The 23,036-nt window shown below is 39.1% G+C and overlaps 1 protein-coding gene across 6 annotated transcripts in view; it reads left to right on the forward strand.

Annotated features, from left to right (window-relative positions):
* Window positions 1–23,036, forward strand: part of LOC145482776 (ephrin type-A receptor 4-like) — a 92,587-nt gene that overhangs the window by 45,350 nt on the left and 24,201 nt on the right. For 2 of the 6 annotated variants that reach the window (XM_081461404.1, XM_081461402.1), the window contains exons 10-18: window positions 1,591–1,770; window positions 2,284–2,394; window positions 2,790–2,977; window positions 3,171–3,290; window positions 3,600–3,670; window positions 4,580–4,620; window positions 4,893–4,989; window positions 5,068–5,167; window positions 6,960–10,168. The exons of 1 other annotated variant lie outside the window; for it this stretch is intronic. In XM_081461404.1, the coding sequence (XP_081317530.1) occupies window positions 1,591–1,770; window positions 2,284–2,394; window positions 2,790–2,977; window positions 3,171–3,290; window positions 3,600–3,670; window positions 4,580–4,620; window positions 4,893–4,989; window positions 5,068–5,167; window positions 6,960–7,028 (977 nt within the window). In that variant the 3' untranslated portion in view covers window positions 7,029–10,168. Of the gene's footprint in view, window positions 1–1,590; window positions 1,771–2,283; window positions 2,395–2,789; window positions 2,978–3,170; window positions 3,291–3,599; window positions 3,671–4,579; window positions 4,621–4,779; window positions 4,990–5,067; window positions 5,168–6,959; window positions 10,169–16,690; window positions 16,888–23,036 lie in introns of those variants that run through there. 3 more of the 6 variants (XM_081461398.1, XM_081461400.1, XM_081461403.1) reach the window with 2 other exon arrangements.

Raw genomic sequence — 23,036 nt, forward strand, 5'->3', positions numbered from 1 at the left:
CGTTGTTATCATTTTCGTGCCACAGTAGGTTACCATAGCAACAGTTTGACCTCCTAAAAACGCCCTTAATTACAGCTTTAGGGGCTTATAATTCAAAAACCCGCGCGGTGATTTTTTTTATATTATCAACTTTTGATAAGCATGATAAGACGCAACTTTTGGCAAAGTTTAAAAAAATTCTGTAGGTAGGGTTCAGACCCACCTTAAATTTTCGAAAATTTAAGGTACGCTCCTAAAGCTGTAATTAAGGGCGTTTTTAGGAGGTCATAATGTTGCTATGGTAGCCTATTGTGACACGAAAATGATAACGTGTTCACCGATGATTGGGCAGTTTTTTGATAGCATGATTGTAGCATCAAGTGATAACGAGTGGTTATAACGACCCATCAAAATCTAAGGGTTGGAAACTGTTTTGAGCCACCTTAAGCTATCCACAGAATAGCTAGTCCACTCAAACTAGCTTGTATGCTCTCTTCTTTTCCTGGTTACGTTAGCCCTTACCAGTAAAAAAAATTCTGCTCTACTGAAAAAGGCCCATAAAGTTACCATTGCCAATGTAGAACAGGGTTGTTCCTAGGCAGAGCTCTAGCTCTGTGGTAAGAGCGACAAACGTTAGCTACACACCTCTCATTCGAATGAGTCTCGCTTTTAATTTTTTAGCAGAGTTCCGAAGTCGCGCAAAATGAGCCCCATACCTTAGAACATTTGGTAACCTATCGATTTCAAAAACTTTGGTTTTCACGTGACTGTCCGCACGTCCGTACGTGCGTCCGCCAAGCCCAATACCTTGAAAAATGAGAGAGTAGCGCCATTACCATAGATACATCTTTGTTACAACTATCAAAACAAGGTATCCGCTGACCAGTATCCCGGGATCATAAAGCGGGTTCAAGTTTAGTGCTCATGTATGCTTTTAAGTTGATCACTGACCAGGTACTGGTTTTTGACTGGATCGCAGGCTCAAGTCACATTATTTCTCTGGGAGAGAAGGAGGGAGTACGTGCACAGGCATAATTTCCTGGCGCGCGCGTACTGATGGGTCAATCCTGTCTAAAGATTCGTTTATTATTATTATTATTATTATTATTATTATTATTATTGTTGACTTTTCTTTCGATATATTCCTTGCACAGTCGTCTCTTGGAAAGTCCCTGATATATTGCTTAGGTACATGTAATTTCTACAATCTTGGCTACGCTTATTGGGTATAGTTTCTGAAAATCTAACCGGAAAAAATAGCGAAACCACACACTGAACAACTACATGCTCACAATTGATCAATTTTTTAGTTTCTTATTCACGAAAAACAAATCGTCTTTTTCCTTTATGGTTAATTATTGCTTTTAGGCTTGGCTAAATCTATATATTATACTTACAAATCAAAGTTCTCCAATATTCTCCAGAGGAGTAATTCTAATTAAATTCCAAAAGGCAAATCTTTATCATTCTAGTAACTTACCGATGTTTCTTAAACGTATTTGTTATACCATGCTAAAAGGTTCCAGAATATTCTCACACGTCGGAATGAAAAATTTGTCCCTAGACAACCAGAGCTTGGACAAATTTTCCTATTTGGTTTTTCCTCTATAGATATTCCAATGTTACCAGTATCTGAGAACCAAAATCATGATGACGTCATTTGGGATGTTTTTGAACTTGACCGTGAGCAGATAACGTTGGTAAGGATACTGGGTACTGGTAATTTTGGTCAAGTTTCCAAAGCAACATATGGTGATTCGAGATTGGAGGTGGCTGTTAAGTCTCTAAAAGGTATTGTTGTTATTTCCGTCACAATATTTTTCTTATCAGTAAGGATTTAGTTATTCATGAACAAGCTAAAACTAACGAGAAAACTCCCCGTTTCGGAGTCTTCATGACGTCATTGTCAAGTTAACGAAAAATAAAGAACACAAATTATGTAAGTTAGTAGAGGTGTAACAAAAACATTCTTAATGTACAAATGCTTTACTATGATCTTAAAATTTCGTTTACTGGCAATATGGGTCCAATTTTGAAGAGTAGGGAAAAATATACCAGAAGAAAAAACTCTCGCCGTGTATTTTTTACATTATTAACCTAAGACATTCAAACAAAGTGTGCGTTTGACCTATGTTAACGATGTTGTTGTAACAGGTTTTGTCTTACAGAGCCCATAATTTCGATTTCTTCACTGGTGAAACATCGAAGTTTAAACTTAACATTATGTGTCAACGTTATTGGTGTAACTGATAGAACGTATTCCTGCTTGCACTTTGTGATAGGACCCTTTTCAATCTATCATAGAAACTGCCCAGCAGAAGGACATACAGGACATGCTCACTGAATTAGAGGTTATGAAATCGATGCAGCCTCATCCCCATGTGGTCAGACTTATTGGTTGTTGTACTGAAAAAGGTCCTGGTTTGATTAAAACGATGAACTTGCATTTCGCTTGTTGCAGTTTGAACTCTCAAAAAACACTTTTATTAAAGAAGAATTAACCTGAAACATAAAACCCGAACCAGGGCATTCACATTGTTTACTTAATTTTAACGAGAACTGCAGTTACTACTCACCGTTCACCAATTGAACCCGCTTGAAGGGATCTTTGACTATTGGTAAATTTGTTTTGTCCATTCGAGAAAGCAAGAGTAGCGTAAGAAATGGAGTCTGGAATTTTCAAATATAATATAATTTTAGACGGTTGTTTAGCCGTTTTATTGCAACCGAAGTTTGTAGTAATATTAATATCATATCTCATTCTTTTTTTTTGTTTGTTTGTTTTTTTTTTAATTATTTTGACATTTCAGATCCGCTGTTGATTGTTTTGGAGTATTTACCATACGGTGACTTGTTAGGATACCTGCGCAAGAGCAGAGGACACGAAGATACATACAACACAGGAGAAAAAAGACCAAATTCCAGACTCACTGAAAAAGAGCTGCTATCTTTTGCTTGGATGATAGCTGATGGAATGAGCTATCTGGCAACAATGAAGGTAAACCATGGATCTGGTTGAATCCACCATCATTTCTCTCAAGGGGGACTGTGGAAGAATCTTCCTTCTTCTTAACTGGAAAGATGGAGTTCGTTTCTGGTTCGCTGTTAAGACAATGTGACAACAAATGATCTTTGTACTTGAAGAATTAACCCCCCCCCCCCCCCCCCCTTTTTACTCTAATGCTTTTCAGGTTGTCCATCGTGATTTAGCCGCTCGCAATGTATTGGTAGGCGAGAACAAAGTTTGTAAAATTTCCGACTTTGGATTGGCACGTGGTTTAGAAGGAGATATTTACACGAGAAAAACCCAGGTAATTAGCAGTTATCGCCAATGGTTATAGAGAAATTTGCATTTACTTATTTGTAGCTCATACGTGTTCTCATCTGTTGTCATCCTTTTTCCTTCGTTAGTTTCTTCTTTCGTTTGTTTATTAATTGTGTGGCTGGCTGGCTTGAATACCTGCAGGATTACTGTCATGTCCACCCTTTTACTTACTAAGGGTCTGACGTCCTGGCCGGTTTGCTTGCTTACCATGTTGCTTGCTTGTCTCGATCAGTTCTTACATGATCTTTCTTTACGTTTCTCACTCTTTTCGTTCATCATATTCCTTACTTGCAAGGCCCGTCTTCCAGTTAAGTGGATGCCTCCGGAATCTCTGTTCTTTGGTGAATCTAGCACTATGAGTGACGTGTGAGTAAACTTCAACTTTGCCAAGCTTATTTCAAATAGCTGCCAAATGTCATATTTTTAACTAAAAAAAATTTAAAACATTAAAATTGTTAGGCAATTAGTTATGCCTGCATGTATGTGAATTAATCTGATGCAACGTTTTCCCTCTCCATGCACGGCTGTTGGATATAAAGCAAGATATATACAACTGAGACTGAATTGTGCATTAACTTTAACATTATCGTGTTTTCTATGGCTTGGGTTGAGGGAGGCGTCTGGTTTTCAAAGCGATCCGGGCAATCGAGACGTGACCCAGACCGAGGGAGGAACGATCGCAGCTGATTTTGTAAAAACAAGTCTCAGGCGATTGGGACGATTGAAGTTACCTAAATCAATCCCAAAATGCATCGAGTTAACCAGAAATCACCGTTCTTTCTGTGACTGTCCTTTTTATTGCGAAATAATTGTAATCGGATAAAGACCTGATCTGAGTAGCGCCACGTTTTTGCTGAGATCGCGTCAATTAGATTTATAACAAAAATCTTCTAATCCTTGATCGACCGGATATCTGTAAACTTTTTTTGAGCGAGTGGAAAGATCTGGACAATTTCAGGAGAATCCCGAGGTTTGGAACCGCCCAGAGAAACTAAAATCTGATCCAGAATCGAAGCTAACATTGAGCTGTGCTCACGATTATGTAAGCACATTTTCAAAGGAATTAAGTGTCACCCTTAACTACTTTTTCTCTCCAGTCTTTATTTACAAAAGTCCCAGGTTAATTTAAGAATACACTAATAATATTTTAGTCATCAATGTTGGTAGAAGAACAAAAATTTCCAGCGTAGCATGACAAATAAAAGAAGAGTTATGTGTCAGGACACCTATAAAAGAAGTTAACTAAAGTGAAGTCAACATATCTGTGTTTCCCAGATGGTCCTATGGAATTGTGATGTGGGAGGTGTTCACTATCGGTAAGTACGTACAGTACAATGAAGAATCACGACAGGACAGCAGGCGATGCGATTTCTTTACCTTACTCAACTTCATTGCGTCACTGGTACTCAGCTTTTTTTCCTTCTGGGAAAAATATTTATTATGCATAATCTTTTTTAATTAACATGGTTGCGTAGTGGGATTGTCTTGAATGAGCTTCAGTTGGTTTTATACGTCTTGTAAAGCATCGACGAAACACGACGCCACAAGACAAATTGAATTGCTGTCAAACGTGTTCTTACGCTAACAGGTGAATCGCCCTATCCTGGTAAAAAGGCTCGACAAGTCGCTAACCTGCTACAGACAGGATACCGCATGCCAAGGCCAAGACATCTTGCCAAAGATCTGTGAGTAGTTTATGGTATAGAAACTCGGGTAGGCAACGAAAACCAAATTTAGTAATGCAATTCATGATCGTTTTCCAGTTACTCAATTATGACTGATTGTTGGGAAGAACAGCCTCGCAAAAGGCCAACATTCCAGTGGCTATGTAATGCAGTCAGAAGATTACTGGACGACAAAAAGGTTTGTAAATCATACACCTGATCTAAGAAACATTTTACTCAGTTCAAGAGAAAGTAAGCAAGAGAAGCAGATCACCCTGCCGCGTGATAATTATTTGTTGCTGACGTTATTACTTACACTTTTCCTTAATAACGTATTACTTTGCATGGAGTTCCTCAAACAATTAAAGAGCTTCGTGAAATATTTGACTCTATGCACGTAATGTTTAAGGGTAAATTGGATTTAAAAAACTGCAAAATGTCTGGGTTGCAACAGCGCTAATGAGCTCATACATTCTTTGAAAAATTCTTGTGTCGAACCAAAACTATTCAATGCATCGGGCTCAATTTTTTTCGACACTTAATCGAGGTATGCCCTTTCAGTATTCAAAACTGATATTTTAGTAGCTTGATCAAAAACTGAATCGCTTATGCCTATGAGGAAATTTTTTTTTTCTCGCAATCACCCCGTAGTGCGAGAAAAAAGATTGGACGCAAGATATCAAACACGAAAGACCATGTTTAAGGTAATTCCCTTGAAATTGTTCTACTATCAAACTTTTTTTGAAACTTGGCATGATTAACGTTCATAATATGAACATTAAAAAAATGCAAAAAAAAGTGTGGTCACCGTGGTTTTTTACGCGTCAGCAGGCTCTTAAAATGGGGTATTTTTACTGGTTGCGCCTTAAAAAATCGAATCATCTTCATACAGAATTAAGTCTTGGTTACTTGAAAGACACAAAATTTTATCGTGAAAGTAAAGCTTCTTTTATCACATAAGCAGTATTGCTTCATTTAAGCCGTTTTTGATTGCCTGGTTGTGGGAATATTGCACTTTTTCGGATAGTTCCGTGGTTAGCTTGAAGTCCTCGCCTTGGCCAAAATAAATGAGGTACGGAACTATTTTCCAAAGAAAAATCATGTTATGCTATCAAACTTTTTTTCTTCTCCAAATATGTTTTTTATTTGACTAATCTTAGCAAATACCTGAAAAAAAAAATCGGGGGTCACCGTGCTCGTTTAAGAGAAAAGGAGCATTTATTTTGCTATCGAGCTTAGTTTGAGGGAAATCTCTTACGTTTTGTGCGTGCTCTAATGACGCGAAAATCGTGCGCAGTAGGGATGCGCAATGCAATACTAAGGAATTACCTTAACCACATATCCAAACACCGAGAAGAGAGTTTAAAATACGAGGGGCAGCAGGGTATTTTTGACGAACTTTGTAGTATTGTGAACTGCATGTGGTCAAACATGTCGTGAGTGTTTGCTGTAATATATCAAACACGAAACACCGTGTTTGACCACACTTCCAAACACCGAGAAGACAGTTGAAAATACTACGGACAGCGGAGTATTTTTGACGAACTTCGAGTTGTTTGGAAATGCTGTCAAACACTGTCTTGAATGTTTAATATATCTTCTCAATCGAGACTAAAACTAAAGAATAAATGGAGAAGTAAAATCGTAAAAATCGTTCACACTACGCCAGAGGAATTTTAAAACACAAGAATCACCAGTCATTTTGGATTTGTGTAACGCCATCGTTTTCCAGCAGCTCCGTTTTCAAAATGTTTTCCTTCCACCCTAAAACTCAAAGCCAGCGTTTTCAAATTCCTCCAGTTTAAATTAAATAGTGTTCACGAAAAGCCCCTTGTTCCTGACGGATTAGTGTGGACGAAAGGCGTAACCGGATCAATAAAGCTGCGTTTTCAAGTTCTTCCAGCATAGTGTGGACGGAGCCTAAGGGTAATGATGGCTCGATGAATTGAGAACTATAGCTGATTGTTATCATGTTATCATTTCACCTACAGATATATGTAAACTTGGACGAGTATGATGATCATGACTATGTTAATTTCGACATGAAAATTGACGAGTAATGATGAAGGAGCACGAGTGGAGACCACAAGCTATTTTAATGTTAGAAGAAAACTTTATTTTTTCGTTTGAATATTATTATTAAGCAAGTTTCTTTTCCCCCTGATTTCATTAAACAAGCCCCCAAACCCTCAAGTTGTGTACGCGCAAGTATTATGACAACCATATATATACCATTTGTTGCACGTAAAATGCTCGTTAAATCTAACTTCAGATTGCGTTTGTGTTAGATGACACGCAAGAAGAGCAAAAATGCAGTAAGACTCTGATGTCTTACCTAAATGGTTGATGCTACCCAACAGTAATAGAGAGAAACTGAGGGGTAAGAAATCTAGGGCAAACACAGTCAGCGCCACAAGAGGTAAATATATAATGACATCCACCCATCCATCCATCCAAGCAAATGCAAGCAGGGTGAAATTGAAGATCCTGTGTTTATCCGGCTTCAACCTGTTTGTCTTTTAATGTCCCAACAAAATTTTAGTGTGGCAAAATCTTTGGAAAACCCTTGTCAGTTTTCTGCACGACATGATAGGTTTCCTTTGTGAGGAAAACTAAACCTGCCAAGTAGAATACTTCAAATTATTCTTATTGATAGCCTCTTACTCAGGCGCTCTTCAGGCTCGTAGCGCAACCTTCTGCCCCCACCAAAGTTCGTAGAAGGCGATGTGGATGTTTATAATATTCAATATCTGTTGCTCTTCTGTCAAGCCTGGTTTTCACTAGCGTCGTAAGCGCAACCCCAAGCACAGCAATTCTTATTTCACCGTGAAAACGGCCTTGACGCAGGCATAACCGCACGCGCAAACACAAGCGTAAGGATCGAAATTTTCCCTTTTTTATGTGCTTGCGCTTATGCTTGCGTTTGCGCTGCAACAAGCCAAAACGAAAAACCACTCAGGCATAACACAAGCACGAAGATATTTACCACACATGGATACGTTTGGCCCGGCAGTGAAAGCTCTGGATCCAGATTAACCGGTACCTTCCGCCTAAACAGTCCAGAATGTTCTGATGATTTTGCTTGTGCTTGTGTTTGTTTCAAATTTTGTTCTCACTTGGGCCATCCCTATTGTTTGCGCTTGTGCTTGTGCTTGCGTCGCTAGTGAAAACCAGGCTTTACTTTCCCCATGGATAGCTATAGTTTGCCTCTTGGGGATAAGGAGCCCTGATATGAAAATTGTTTATCCCCAAGTGGTAAGCTACCTGTGAGGAATGTGAGGGTAAAACCAGAGATCTTGAATATATTATCAGATACAAACGTTTCTATAGGTTGTAGACGAAAAGAAATTCTTAGAAACAAGACTTGGCGGCTTTACTTCCCCTCATAAAGGAAAACTACGATGCTTAAAACTGGTAAGAGTTTTAATTTTCTGTGAGGAGATGATGTATTTTGTTATTGCAAAGATTTCTTGAAGACACAATGAGACACAGCCGATAATTACGATAAAAATGTAATGTTTAATTTCACTTTGCATGCAGCATAACATTCTGCTTCTTGAAGCGCTAACTGTATTTGCCCAGATCTCTCGTTTTCTTTCGATATAACTATGGTTAGAATCAGCCTTTCAGATGGGAAACAATCTGGCTGCACTCTTCCGCTATATATGTGAGTTAGTTAACACATTTCCCTTTCATACTGAATTTAATCAACGTTTTATGAAGCGAGTCGTGCAAGTATAGTCATGCCAAAAATCTAAAAGATCGGTTAAATCTTTAATTTTTCCCATAAAGCGCGACTGAAAACTGTCACCACAGCGCAAATAAATAGGTTCCGGTCTTCCTAAAGGAGATTTTTCCTGCACGAACGGCATGTCTGTCTTAACACACCTTGCTCCTTTTCCTTTTATTATTATCTTTTAAAGTTTCTTGTACCTTGAGTTGCAAGCCATAGTTTTTAGTTTTATCGCTGAGACAGGTTCTTAGTAGTGAGGTTTTATTATAAGTAGAAACGTATGTCTTTAATTAAAATTTAGCTCCAAAAAGCCACTCCAGAACCTAGCCGTGGGTATTTCGATGCGCCCGCGATCCTCTCCACCCTCACGCCAAGAGGGTGGAGAGGATCGCGGGCGTACCGAAAGACCCACGGCTGGAGACTGAGCCTAGAAAACTAGTTGCCGGCATTATAGATCCTTGAGATTGCTTTCTCAGCCAAGCAATCCCATCTACCAAAAGACCCATTCTATACAATGAATGGACTGCTAAGAAAGTTGATAAAATAAGTAAGGTGTCTTTATAGGTGAGAGTTAAGACTAGTCAACTCTAAATTTTTAGCAACAATGCATGAAAAAGTAGGTTCGTTTTCCTAGGACCTATCGACTGATAGTCGCTTCCTGAGTAGCCAATCAGCTTGAGAGTTTGCTAGTTAGCCAAAGAGTTTTGCCACTTAACAATTAGTTTATTAACTCAAGATTGTTATGGGGCGATAGTAGTATGGAATTGTTGTACTCCAGTTATTGATACTCTATGGGCTAAAATTGAATGTTAATAATGTTCTTTAGTGAAAAAAACAATTTGCTTCCGTGACGTACTTCTAGGAATTAGACGGATCCTTAACTATGTAAAGATTAACGCCCCTTCCACACTACACCAGAGGAGTTTGAAAACGGGGCTTTATTTCTCCGGTTAGGCCTACTGTCCACACTAATCCGTCACGAAAACGGAGCATGTAGAAAGCGTTCATCAAACCAGAGGAATTTTAAAACGTCAACTTTGCGTTTTTGTGTGGACGGAAAAAATTTTGAAAACGATGCTTTTCATAAAAGATGACGTTACGATGATCATGATACTTCCCTGCCGCAGTTTTACTAAAAAAAAAAAAGGAAAATGACCGGTGATTGTTGCGTTTCCAAATTTATCCGGTGTGGTGTGGACTAGAACATTTGATGCGTTTTCACCGTGATGGAACCCCCGTTCTCAAATTGCTCTAGCAGAGTGTGGACGGGGCCTAAATCATGCATAAACAGGAAAGTAAGATTATATTTTTGCTGTTATCGTTATTGTTGTTCTTCTTGTTGCTGTTTTCTATCTGTGACAACTTTGTTAATGGTCCGCTCCTCGATTCTGTGTTTTATAACGAATGTTATGAAACACGAAGTCATTTACCTGGACCATGTCAACCTTAATTGTTCTAAAATCTGGATCTGGTGAAAACAGTAATGATGAGGTCTGAAAAAAAAAACATGGCATGAGTGTGCAGTGGTATTAGCCCAATATACCGTTAAAAGGTTTCAGTCAATTCTTTCTGTCGTGCATCATCAAATAATTTTTGCGGATACTGTTCTTTTTTTTTTTTTTTGAAATCGAACATCGAATTTTCAAGTCTGTTGATATATTTTCTTGCTTGTTGTAGGCATGATTCAGTGCCCAAGGGCAAAGAGTCAACTGTCGTTTCTTTTTTTTCTTTTGCTCTCGAAGACTTCTAGGAATGACTAAACCTAAACACTGCTCATCAACCGATGCTCTCGCGCCGCTCGCGTGGGTTAGCATAGACATGCACGAGGCGAAAATTTCACCGTTAATTTGCTGCTAGTTTTTAAGCATTAAATGACTATGTTGAATGGAATTCTAACTTGATTTAAACATTCTAGCTAAGAACACACCTTCGACACGCACCAAAAAGATAATATCTGTAAACCTCGATTTTTTTCACTCTTCGGGCCAACACCGTATTATAAGTTACGCTGTATCACGGAACTGTTTCATTGTGAAGGCCAACAAATTCTGACGCCGAATCCTCGACCTCCGCGTGCGATATCAAAAAGCGATTAAAAAGAGTTCTCCTAGTTCTTTGTTTCACAAACCCTAAACACCAAAATTTCGTGTGTTGAAGAGACAAGTTGTACTCATTGTTGTGGTGTGGCCCGGTCTTGACCCTCGATATACCAAATGATAGCGTTGTTCTTATTCTACGCTCCGCACTTATCTACCTGTATTTGAGCAAATATCACACCCAATCCGTGGCGCTCAAAACTTTGTTGACGTTCGATATCGGGCTTTTTGCACCTTGCCAGTCAGAACGATCTCGTCGATTAACAAGTTCGCTTGCCTCGGTATGGCCTCGCAACGAACGCTAAAAAAAGACCACACTTACGAGGGTTCTTAAAATGAAGCGACACAGGCTGATAAGTAATCATAAGAATAATGAAAGGCTCCTTTTTCACTGTGCGGTGTGTGTTTCTCAGCAATTCAACAGGCATTTTTTAAGAGTTGGACGAAGCCATTCTTCGTTGTTTTACAGCAGCTTTTGCAAAAGCCTCGCTCTCTCTCGCAGCCAGCTTCAAATGGACCTTTTGTTACTTCACAGCTTCTGCTTTTTGGTTTTCGGAGAAAATTACTTCATTGTGATTGGCTGAGCGCAGACCAATTTATCGTTTATTCCTTTTTTGCACCGCGTTCGCAATTTTCTCAGTCATATAATAAATGACAAATTGCGTAAAAAAAATAATAATAAAAGCTCGAGCAGTTCAGATTTACACTACTCTTCAGGTTTGAAAATTATTTCTAATTGCACTCGCCTAAGGCTCGTGCAATCTTGAGAGAATTTTCAGATATCACTCATAATGTAAATTTTTTTTAATTGAGGGTCGTCCAGGGGTATTCTCGTAATGTGTGATTTGCTAATTTTATTTTCCGTGAAACGTGAATTTAGGAAATTATTCTTCGTGATCCGTGACCTAAAGGTTTTGCGTGACCCGTGAAGAACTTAAATTATTAACCGATATTCGTGATTTGACCCCCACTGTTTTGAGACGCGAGTCCTCCGAATGGTTAGAGTCGTCTATCGGCCGTGACTTAGACATGCGATTTGTAATATGGAGCCTTGACTTAGCCTTTCACGATTTTGCTTTCTTCAAACACTCTTTCTAGTGTAAGAACAGGTTATTAAAAAGAGTATCTTACTTACTTATTTTCCTGATTCGGGAAAACGATATTCTTATATATTCCGTGATCCGTGATCCTCATTTTTTTTTTTTCCGTTTGTGAGGCGTACCAGAGACCCCCACCCCTCGTACGACCCACTTAATTGCTCTCGCATACATACGATTACCTGTACAAAATTTGCAATTGCAGGATGTGGTTGTCGTTCTTCTAGCAAGCTCAGCAGAGATCTAATGCTAGTTTCATTGCAGTTGAACCTTCCGTAAGCGACCGCCCAAAATGTCAAGCCTAAGTGGTCGCTTACGGGAGGTGATCGCTTACGAGAGCTTAGACTATACTTGATCAAAATTTTCCCTCATTAGCATACGGCAATTGCAGAGACACCCCATTGTTTTGACCGTTTTATTCATGTGAAATGCCAATTTCGAGAAAAAAAACGCACTACTTCCCATTGAGAAATTTCCGTCGCATGTAATACCCAGGAATGCGTTAATGTTACAACACCTTATCCAATTAACGCTCTATTCTCTGTCAAGTGGGCCTTTACAGGAGGTCAAAAACAAACGAAAATTTCAAACTTTTAGCTCTGAAAGTGGTCGCGGTCGCATATGAGAGGTGGTCGCTTACAAGAGGCTCCAAATATAGTGATTTGACTTAAAAACGTTTGGTATTTTGGAAATCTGGTCGCTTACGAGAGGTGGTCGCATACAAGAGGTGGTCGCAACCAGAGGTTCGACTGTATTTGAATAAAACGACAAAGTTGGTTCCACAGGTGGCGGAACTTCGAGTAACCGACGTCTACGTGGCTAGCAGCAGAGCTACAATCTTGGACAGAATAAAATAAGAAATAAAACTTCCCCTTCCCCCGAATGAATGATGAACGGGCGCTAAACCCAAAGCATTGAAATGGGGAGAGGGGTGGTCTTAATTTTTCATTTAAATTGTCCAAGATTGTAGCGTCCCACGCAGACGCTCTTAGGGCATTCCTCTCTCACGCTTGACGAGCCCTAAGAGCGTCTGCGTGAGAGGCTACATGCTACAACTTGCTCAAGTTTCTCAATGAACTTGGCGGTATAAGGTGCTTTTGAAGCCAGGGACACGACTGGGAAGAAGAAGGGCTTGCTCTTCGGCAGCATTCATACGAATCAATGGTCGCACGCGTGTCATATTGCAAGTTAAGTGTGGCATGAAGCACACTGTTGAGACAAAGGAACGAACGTGCCACAGGAAAGCTGCAGTTCGAATGTTTGTTTTCCGTAATAAATATACGCATATTCGTTTGTGACTTCCGCCCGAGCGACTGCGTCATGTCGGGGGCGTTATATCTAGTTGACATGTACATTCTTTGACGTCTGAAAGAACTCTCTAAACTTAGCTTATTTCTAATTGCACTCGCCTAAGGATCGTGCAATCTTGAGAGAATTTTCAGATATCACTCGTAATGTAAATTCTTAATTGAGGGTCGTCCAGGGGTATTCTCGTAATGTGTGATTTGCTAATTTTATTTTCCGTGAAACTTGAATTTAGGAAATTATTCTTCGTGATCCGTGACCTAAAGGTTTTGCGTGACCCGTGAAGAACTTGAATTATTAACCGATATTCGTGATTTGACCACCACTGTTTTGAGACGCGAGTCCTCCGAATGGTTAGAGTCGTCTATCGGCCGTGACTTAGACATGCGATTTGTAATATGGAGCCTTGACTTAGCCTTTTACGATTTTGCTTTCTTCAAACACTCTTTCTAGTGTAAGAACAGGTTATTAAAAAGAGTATCTTACTTACTTATTTTCCTGATTCGGGAAAACGATATTTTTATACATTCCGTGATCCGTGATCCTCATTTTTTTTTTTTTTTTCCGTTTGTGTAGCGTACCAGAGACCCGCACCCCTCGTACGACCCACTTAATTGCTCTCGCATACATACGATTACCTGTACAAAATTTGCAATTGCAGGATGTGCTTATCGTTCTTCTAGCAAGCTCAGCAGAGATCTAATGCTAGTTTCATTACAGTTGAACCTTACGTTAGCGACCGCCCAAAATGTCAAGCTAAGTGGTCGCTTACGGGAGGTGGTCGCTTACGAGAGCTTAGACTATACTTGGTCAAAATTTTCTCTCATTAGCATATGGCAATTGCAGAGACACCCCATTGTTTTGACCGTTTTATTCATGTGAAATGCCAATTTCGAGAAAAAAACGCACTACTTCCCATTGAGAAATTTCGGTCTCATGTAATACCCAGTAATGCGATAATGTTACAACACCTTCTTATCCAATTAACGCTCTATTCTCTGTCAAGTGGGCCTTTACAGGAGGTCAAAAACAAACGAGAATTTCAAACTTTTAGCTATGAAAGTGGTCGCGGTCGCATATGAGAGGTGGTCACTTACAAGAGGCTCCAAATATAGTGATTTGACTTAAAAACGTTTGGTATTTTGGAAATCTGGTCGCTTACGAGAGGTGGTCGCTTACGAGAGGTGGTCGCAACCAGAGGTTCGACTGTATTTGAATAAAACGACAAAGTTGGTTCCACAGGTGGCGGAACTTCGAGTAACCGACGTCTACGTGGCTAGCAGCAGAGCTACAATCTTGGACAGAATAAAATAAGAAATAAAACTTCCCCTTCCCCCGAATGAATGATGAACGGGCGCTAAACCCAAAGCATTGAAATGGGGAGAGGGGTGGTCTTAATTTTTCATTTAAATTGTCCAAGATTGTAGCGTCCCACGCAGACGCTCTTAGGGCATTCCTCTCTCACGCTTGACGAGCCCTAAGAGCGTCTGCGTGAGAGGCTACATGCTACAACTTGCTCAAGTTTCTCAATGAACTTGGCGGTATAAGGTGCTTTTGAAGCCAGGGACACGACTGGGAAGAAGAAGGGCTTGCTCTTCGGCAGCATTCATACGAATCAATGGTCGCACGCGTGTCATATTGCAAGTTAAGTGTGGCATGAAGCACACTGTTGAGACAAAGGAACGAACGTGCCACAGGAAAGCTGCAGTTCGAATGTTTGTTTTCCGTAATAAATATACGCATATTCGTTTGTGACTTCCGCCCGAGCGACTGCGTCATGTCGGGGGCGTTATATCTAGTTGACATGTACATTCTTTGACGTCTGAAAGAACTCTCTAAACTTAGCTTATTTCTAATCGCACTCGCCTAAGGCTCGTGCAATCTTGAGAGAATTTCAGATATCACTCGTAATGTAAATTCTTAATTGAGGGTCGTCCAGGGGTATTCTCGTAATGTGTGATTTGCTAATTTTATTTTCCGTGAAACGTGAATTTAGGAAATTATTCTTCGTGATCCGTGACCTAAAGGTTTTGCGTGACCCGTGAAGAACTTGAATTATTAACCGATATTCGTGATTTGACCACCACTGTTTTGAGACGCGAGTCCTCCGAATGGTTAGAGTCGTCTATCGGCCGTGACTTAGACATGCGATTTGTAATATGGAGCCTTGACTTAGCCTTTTACGATTTTGCTTTCTTCAAACACTCTTTCTAGTGTAAGAACAGGTTATTAAAAAGAGTATCTTACTTGCTTATTTTCCGGATTCGGTAAAACGATATTCTTATACATTCCGTGATCCGTGATCCTCATTTTCTTTCTTTTTTTTTCCGTTTGTGTAGCGTACCAGAGACCCCCACGCCCCATACGACCCACTTAATTGCTCTCGCATACATACGATTACCTGTACAAAATTTGCAATTGCAGGATGTGCTTATCGTTCTTCTAGCAAGCTCAGCAGAGATCTAATGCTAGTTTCATTACAGTTGAACCTTACGTTAGCGACCGCCCAAAATGTCAAGCCTAAGTGGTCGCTTACGGGAGGTGGTCGCTTATGAGAGCTTAGACTATACTTGATCAAAATTTTCTCTCATTAGCATATGGCAATTGCAGAGACACCCCATTGTTTTGACCGTTTTATTCATGTGAAAAGCCAATTTCGAGAAAAAAAAGCTGCTACATCCCATTGAGAAATTTCGGTCTCATGTAAAACCCAGGAATGCGATAATGTTACAACACCTTCTTATCCAATTAACGCTCTATTCTCTGTCAAGTGGGCCTTTACAGGAGGTCAAAAACAAAAGAAAATTTCAAACTTTTAGTTCTGAAAGTGGTCGCGGTCGCATATGAGAGGTGGTCGCTTACAAGAGGCTCCAAATATAGTGAGTTGACTTGAAAACTTTTGGTGTTTTGGAAAACTGGTCGCTTACGAGAGGTGGTCGCAACCAGAGGTTCGACTGTATTTGAATAAAACGACAAAGTTGGTTCCACAGGTGGCGGAACTTCGAGTAACCGACGTCTACGTGGCTAGCAGCAGAGCTACAATCTTGGACAGAATAAAATAAGAAATAAAACTTCCCCTTCCCCCGAATGAATGATGAACGGGCGCTAAACCCAAAGCATTGAAATGGGGAGAGGGGTGGTCTTAATTAGGGCATTTCTCTCTCACGCGTGACGAGCCCTAACAGCGTCTGCGTGAGAGGCTACATGCTACAGCTTGCTCAAGTTTCTCAATGAACTTGGCAGTATAAGATGCTTTTGAAGGCAGGGACACGACTGGGAAGAAGAAGGGCTTGCTCTTCGGCAGCATTCATACGAATCAATGGTCGCACGCGTGTCATATTGCAAGTTAAGTGTGGCATGAAGCACACTGTTGAGACAAAGGATTGAACGTGTCACAGAAAAGCTACAGTTCGAATATTTGTTTTCCGTAATAAATATGCGCGTATTCGTTTGTGACTTCAGCCCGAGAGACTGCGTCATGTCGGGGGCGTTATATCTAGTTGACATGTACATTCTTTCACGTGTGAAAGAACTCTCTAAACTTAGAGCGAAGGAAGTGCTCCACACAGAGAAACTTGCGTTGGGAAAGACGGGCTTTTCCTGCATCGATTCTTAATTATGAAGGTCTATGGATTGAAGCTTTTTGTATGTTTAATCATTGCTATATATGAAGTCTTTGGAGACACAGGTAAGAGAACTAGCTCTATCATGACAGGGGTTCGACAAGTGTTGATATTTTCTGGCAATTTACTTCCACGCCAGCTGTCTGATATCGATATCGATATCGACGTGCAAACGATGTCAAATGTGTTTCCCTAACTTAAAATAGCACTAATTACGGAATTCCAGTATCAACTAGACTGCGAGCAGTCTTAAGCTGTGTTCACACTAGGCCGAAACGTGATTAGTCTGATCACGAATGTTTCGTTATGAAACGCGTTCACATCAGACAGTGCATTGCGCGAATCATGGTTGAAACATGATTATTCTGACCATGATTGAAACAGCCTCGCGAGGTAGTTTCAATCATGATCAGACCAAACACGTTCAAAATGGCGGATGGATGCGGAGAGGAGGCGAGTGCCCAGAACAACCAAAATTAAGGCTATTATGAGGCCAAATGCCTAGTTGAAATATGGGCCGATGAAGAAATACAACGGCAATTATCAGCGTTGGTTAGAAAGCAGAATATTGAGAACATTGCCGCAAAACTTAATGAAGTGTAAAAAATTTATCCGAGTACCATGAGACGAGTAGAAATTATACAACCATGCGTGAAACGTGTTTAAAACCGACATTTGATGTGAACAATGCAATAACAAACATGCTTAGGCGAAACATATTTCCTTGAAATATGTTAACTCTAATCATGTTTCGGCTTTAATGTCAACGCAGATTAAGTCTAAACAGGCGATAACTTCTAGATAACACGTGAATTTTTAAAAAAGTTATATCGCTGAATTCCTCAAAAGTTTGCATCGTGCCTGTGTAGCGGCGACTGATTTTCATAGTGAGTTAAATCCATAGTGACGACAAATTAAACAAAACGACGAGCTTTTAATTTTGTTCTAACACGAACAAGAAGCTAATTCTCAGAAAGAAATGGTGTTTCGTTTCCGGAAAGGTATTCAAAGTCTGAGAAAGGCCGAGGTTTAATTGATATCTTGTTCATGAGAAGTCCTGGGGTGAGGGGGATATGTACTAATGCGCCGCTTTGCACGGCACTGATCTTCTCAGTTGCCAGAGCCTGGGGTTTTTCGTCCAGGTGAGGTTTAGTACTTAACCTATTGTAAAAAAGAAAGGGTTAATTAATTTAAGTTGACTACACATGAACCAGTTATTACAGTCAACGCGCTTCGAAATGTATTTACTTGTGATACTTCACTTTGATTCTGCCCTAGGGGAGGGGGGGGGTGCTCTCTTATATCGGCTATATAGGTATGTCCAGCGTCAGAGGGACATGTTTTTTTTTAAGACATGTTAAATTAGTCAGAAGTAGAGTATCGATTTTGGTCATTTTGGTCTCAAACTAGGTATGGTTTTTGCACTCTAGTCTTGAATTAGGTATTTTTTTTAGAAGCTACTTTTTTCATCATTAGCGATAAGACCAGCAACTAAAGCGATTCACAATACCTTTAACATCATTCTGAACTAGAGAACTACGGCAGGTCTGAAACAGGGTATTAATTTAAGGGTCAGGCCATAAATAGGTTAAAAAAATCGCAGACTTTGGTCTTAAATAGGGTAACTGCTTTGGGAAGCGGGCCGCAGAGTCCCGCCAAATTTTCCAGAAATTCAAAGTATTGTGTGTGAGGCTAAATAAAGCTAAGAGGCAAAAGCATTTGACGCATAATTTTTCCATTTCTGTGCCGGGAAGTTCTTGATTCGAATGGATGCAGCACTCTACGTTTCGTTTTCAGTGACGCAGTATATTTTTCTTTTCAAAAAGGACGCCTCACGTGTGACGACAGTTGTGCAATTATTCCTCCACTTTCGCTTGAATATTATGAAACTAAAATACAAATGCTGTCGGCTTTTTCATGGAAATCAGCTCTTGAAATGCCGCGGTATGTCGAAATACAAATTTTCTTATTTTTAAAAGCGCGCTCTAAGAAGTAAAGCTACTGGAATTGTGGTGGAAAATTCGAGAAATTCAACTAAATCTCGAAAATGTTGACACCTACGATATGAAGAAAACCTCATAAAAAAGCCATATTGTGCCTATTTTGCAATATACCAACTTAATTAAATTACAATATGATGGATTAGTTACCTTCCACAATATATTGTATTTGTAGTATCGTCCAAACGCATCAAGTTCGTGTTCTGTTCCCGTAAACAGCCACAGAAAAGGGGCGGGATTGTTATTCCTGACAAGTGTTCTGATTGACCAAAATTATGTCGCCGTATTTGGGATCTTAATCACATTTAAATCAACCACGGATACAGATATCTTCGTTTCATCCCTAGAATACATCGTCTCAGTAAGACTTAGGGACATTTAAGTCACCAATTATTTCTACCTGCATGACATTTTAATTTCCTTTTCTTTCCATGTCACGAAATAAAATTTAGTTTTGAGAAGTTATTTTTGCTGAACATGTTTACCTTGTGAATTACAAGCGTTTACCCTGATAACATTCATGCTCACTATGTCAATAAATCACTCTGAAACGGAAAACAGTACCATTTCTTTGTTGAACTAAACAAAACTAACTGCTTCCATCGGCTTAAAATATCGCATTGGTGGAGACAAATCGCGTGGTGTGGCGGTGACTCTACTTCGAAAATATATTTCTTTTTCGTTATCACTATCAAGTCCAGTTCGCAGTTTTCTTGTGTAAGATAATACTGAGAAACGAGAGTTTCACTTAAATGTTGCAAATGACACATTTTGCTGCTATGCACCGAGTTTTGGCTGAAATTTTGCCGCCCTATTTACATATTTACATGTTATATATACAATTACGAACTTTACTCTGATTGGATATTACAAATCAATATGTAGATAGTTCACCCCTGATCGTCAGCATTCGGGAGTTAAAGTACTACAAGGGAATAGGCCATCACTAGAAAGATAAAGGTATAAATTTAAATAAATAAGGTAATATTGATTATTAGGTATCACCATAGGTGAGTTGTCATTAATTTTATTGAAGACTGTTTACAGATATCAAATTTACTGTCAAGAGGGTTGCTGCAATATCTAAGCCAGTTACATAATAAAGCCAGCAACTGAAAATTCAACAGTTGGTCCCAAATAGACACCTTGTCAATGGTGGCAATTCCACTGAAGTTCTGAACACGCTTTGTCACGACTGCAAAGAAATGTTGTTACGTGGAATAAGAATAATCAATTTGCATACAGGATGTAGGTTCTTTCGTTGATTGCCAGCTTTAGGATGATGCAAAATGTGGTAAAATGTTACTTCAAATGCAGTAAAAACAGTATAAAGAACGTATTGTTCATATAGTTTGCATGCTTCTTTTGGTACATGTAGATCCTTGTGATGTTGAAAGTATACATGTATGTTGATGATTGACTAGTAGTTTGCATGATCATTTAGTAGTTTGCATGATCATGGATAGAAGAGTGCATCCATGTTTGTTTCTGGATTCAATATTAATCTTCAAGTGGCTGTTAGCATACAGTTGTATAAAGCGTTGTGTAATAGAGCTTCCAACGACTCAAGTGAAAAGCATACAGAACAGGTTTATCTGCTGGAACTTGATAAAAAGTCAAATGCTACATGACAAACATCAAAATTATGTCTAAAGGAGTGTTCCACATTGCTCGGTGTGCTTCACTCTGGTTTACTAGGTTCTTATGCTCACATCACCCGGTACAGATGTCTCTCATTGTAGGTGTTATAATTGTTTTGTCAAACCCAATACTACTTTGATCGGTTGGATCTGTTTTAAAATACAAAAAGATAGTAACATATTTTTTATCATACTATTCACAGTGGGAAGTTAAGTAATTAAATGTTATTTGAAGAACACAATGCAACAGTTATCAGCTCTTTTAGGAGAATTTCTTCTACACACATGCATTCACTGTAATCACATTCCTGGTCGTGTTGAACTTGTTGCATATCAGCTTGAAAACCACAAATCAAGACATGTGCAGTACACCTTTCATTTTGAAAAGACCAGTCCATGTTTATGAGCAAGACAAATATAATAGGTTTTTAAGCTCCTCAATACTGACCAAAGTGCATCTCGCAAATGAAAGGGGTATCCCATGCAAATCCTCGAAGTTAAATTTAAAATATGTCAAAGGTGTGTTCTGACGTCTTCAAAACTGTAACAAACAACAATTGTAGTAACAATGATGTAATATATCAAGCATGAAAGACCATGGTTAACCACATTTCCAAATATAGAGAAGAGTGTTTAAAATATAACACACAGCTGAGAATTCTTGACAAAATTTGAGGTGTTGGAAATGTGATGGAATGTGGTCTTCCGTGTTTGACACACGATATACACAAGTACACCTATCTTCTCAATTGAAACTAAAACTAAGGAGAAAAAGGCGACTTAAAATCATAACATCTATGCCAAATAAGATCAGATATCAACACCATCACAGTTATGATTTACATTGTTTAAACTTGATGAGTTATTGATGTGTTTGAGAAAATTATTTCAAAATGATTCAGCAAGTAAATTTTAAAAAGACATATACTGGGCATTGTTTGATGTCAAGAGTAAAATATAATGAACAATATATTAAATTGCATTACGTTGCATTGAATGTGTATTCTGGCAAAAACCGAAACTATTCCTGGAATATTAGTTAACCTCATTGTAACAGTTAACGGCAAATACACATTTTTTTTGTACAGAATTAATAACTTGTAGAACTGTATAGGCTCGATCCACTAAGCATATTCTGAGTACAGTGTCGTCTATTTGATTGTAAATTTTAACAATAATCAAGTGAACATAATTTGCAACACACTGCTTACCAACGTTCACCAAAGTGTGATTCTGTCAGCTCCTTTGTTGTCAAGTAAAACACACTTGGCTAAGACATGGCAAGAATTCATCCCCGTTGAACATGTGATAAGGCATCCTTCGCTTCCTCGACCGGTATTGTTCAATTGATGTCCCCATACTCGCGGTTAATATTGTCATGTAGTTAACTAACAGTAACAGTAGAGTCCAGTAACTGACACTCGTTTGGGTAAAGATGAGTGAAGGTGAGTGCTTGCGAAAGCGAGTACTTCTCCCATGCAGTCCACACTGAACACGAGCCGAGCCTGGATGAGTTAATGGCTTGCGTAAGCAAAACAAATGTTGTATCGCCGAAGAAATTTTCTCACGAAGATCTAAGTGAAATAACAAATAGTACACAGTTCTCGAGGGCAGTGCGGGAAGAAAGATAATGTATAACAAAAACGAGGCAAAGCAATTTAGAAATGAAAAAAAACTTACCTTGAAAACTGCAACCAACTCGAGAAGGTAAGCTGGGCAAATATATTACATGTACTCAAAACGGTGATGGACAAAACACTGACCGCCAGTCCATGGACTACCCAAATGGACTACCCTAAAACGGACTTACCTTCAAAATAATATTCCAAATAAGTACTATTTAATGTTCTTAGCTGCTAGTGTACTTAAATTACACATAGCTTCCGCTTATGATCATCCTGTACAGCCTCTAACCACCATTTTGAATAATTATACTTTAAATAAACAACTGCTGAACACAAAATGGTGCGAAAAGCGTAAACACAAACCAAATTTCATCATTTAATTGTCAATGGCTGTTATCAATCAGAGGTACCAATCAGTATTAGGATCATACAAGTGTAAATATAATAACTTGAAAAGCGATTGAGATGTGAGTGAAGAACCCAGTCTAATATTTGATTTAGAAATGGCACATTACTAAATGTAAATGTCACACGATGATTTTCAGTTTTATTCCATGCGATTCAGTCAGCCACTACATATGCACAAGCTAAAAGATTACATGATAGGAGATGGCAAGAATAATAGCTGAATAGTAAACCTTCCAGGAACGATGACAAATTAACAAGGTAGTCAGAACATTCAGTTCCTTTTCATCTATTAATAGTCCTTAATTGTTCCCAATTCAGGCAATTCAGGCAAACAGCCTGAATCTGAATGTTTACAATGCATTTGAGAAAAATACTGGTTGCTGGCGTTATTATAATTATCATATTATGCTGGCGTTATTATATTATTTTTAGGGTTAGTCCATTTTATGGTAGTCCATTTGGGTAGTCCATGGACTGGGAGTCAGTGTTTTGTCCATCACCACTCAAAACAGCTATGGCCGCCGTATCGAACGCTCACGTC

Source organism: Orbicella franksi, chromosome 3 (genome assembly GCF_964199315.1).
Source record: "Orbicella franksi chromosome 3, jaOrbFran1.1, whole genome shotgun sequence".
Classification (NCBI taxonomy): domain Eukaryota; kingdom Metazoa; phylum Cnidaria; class Anthozoa; order Scleractinia; family Merulinidae; genus Orbicella; species Orbicella franksi.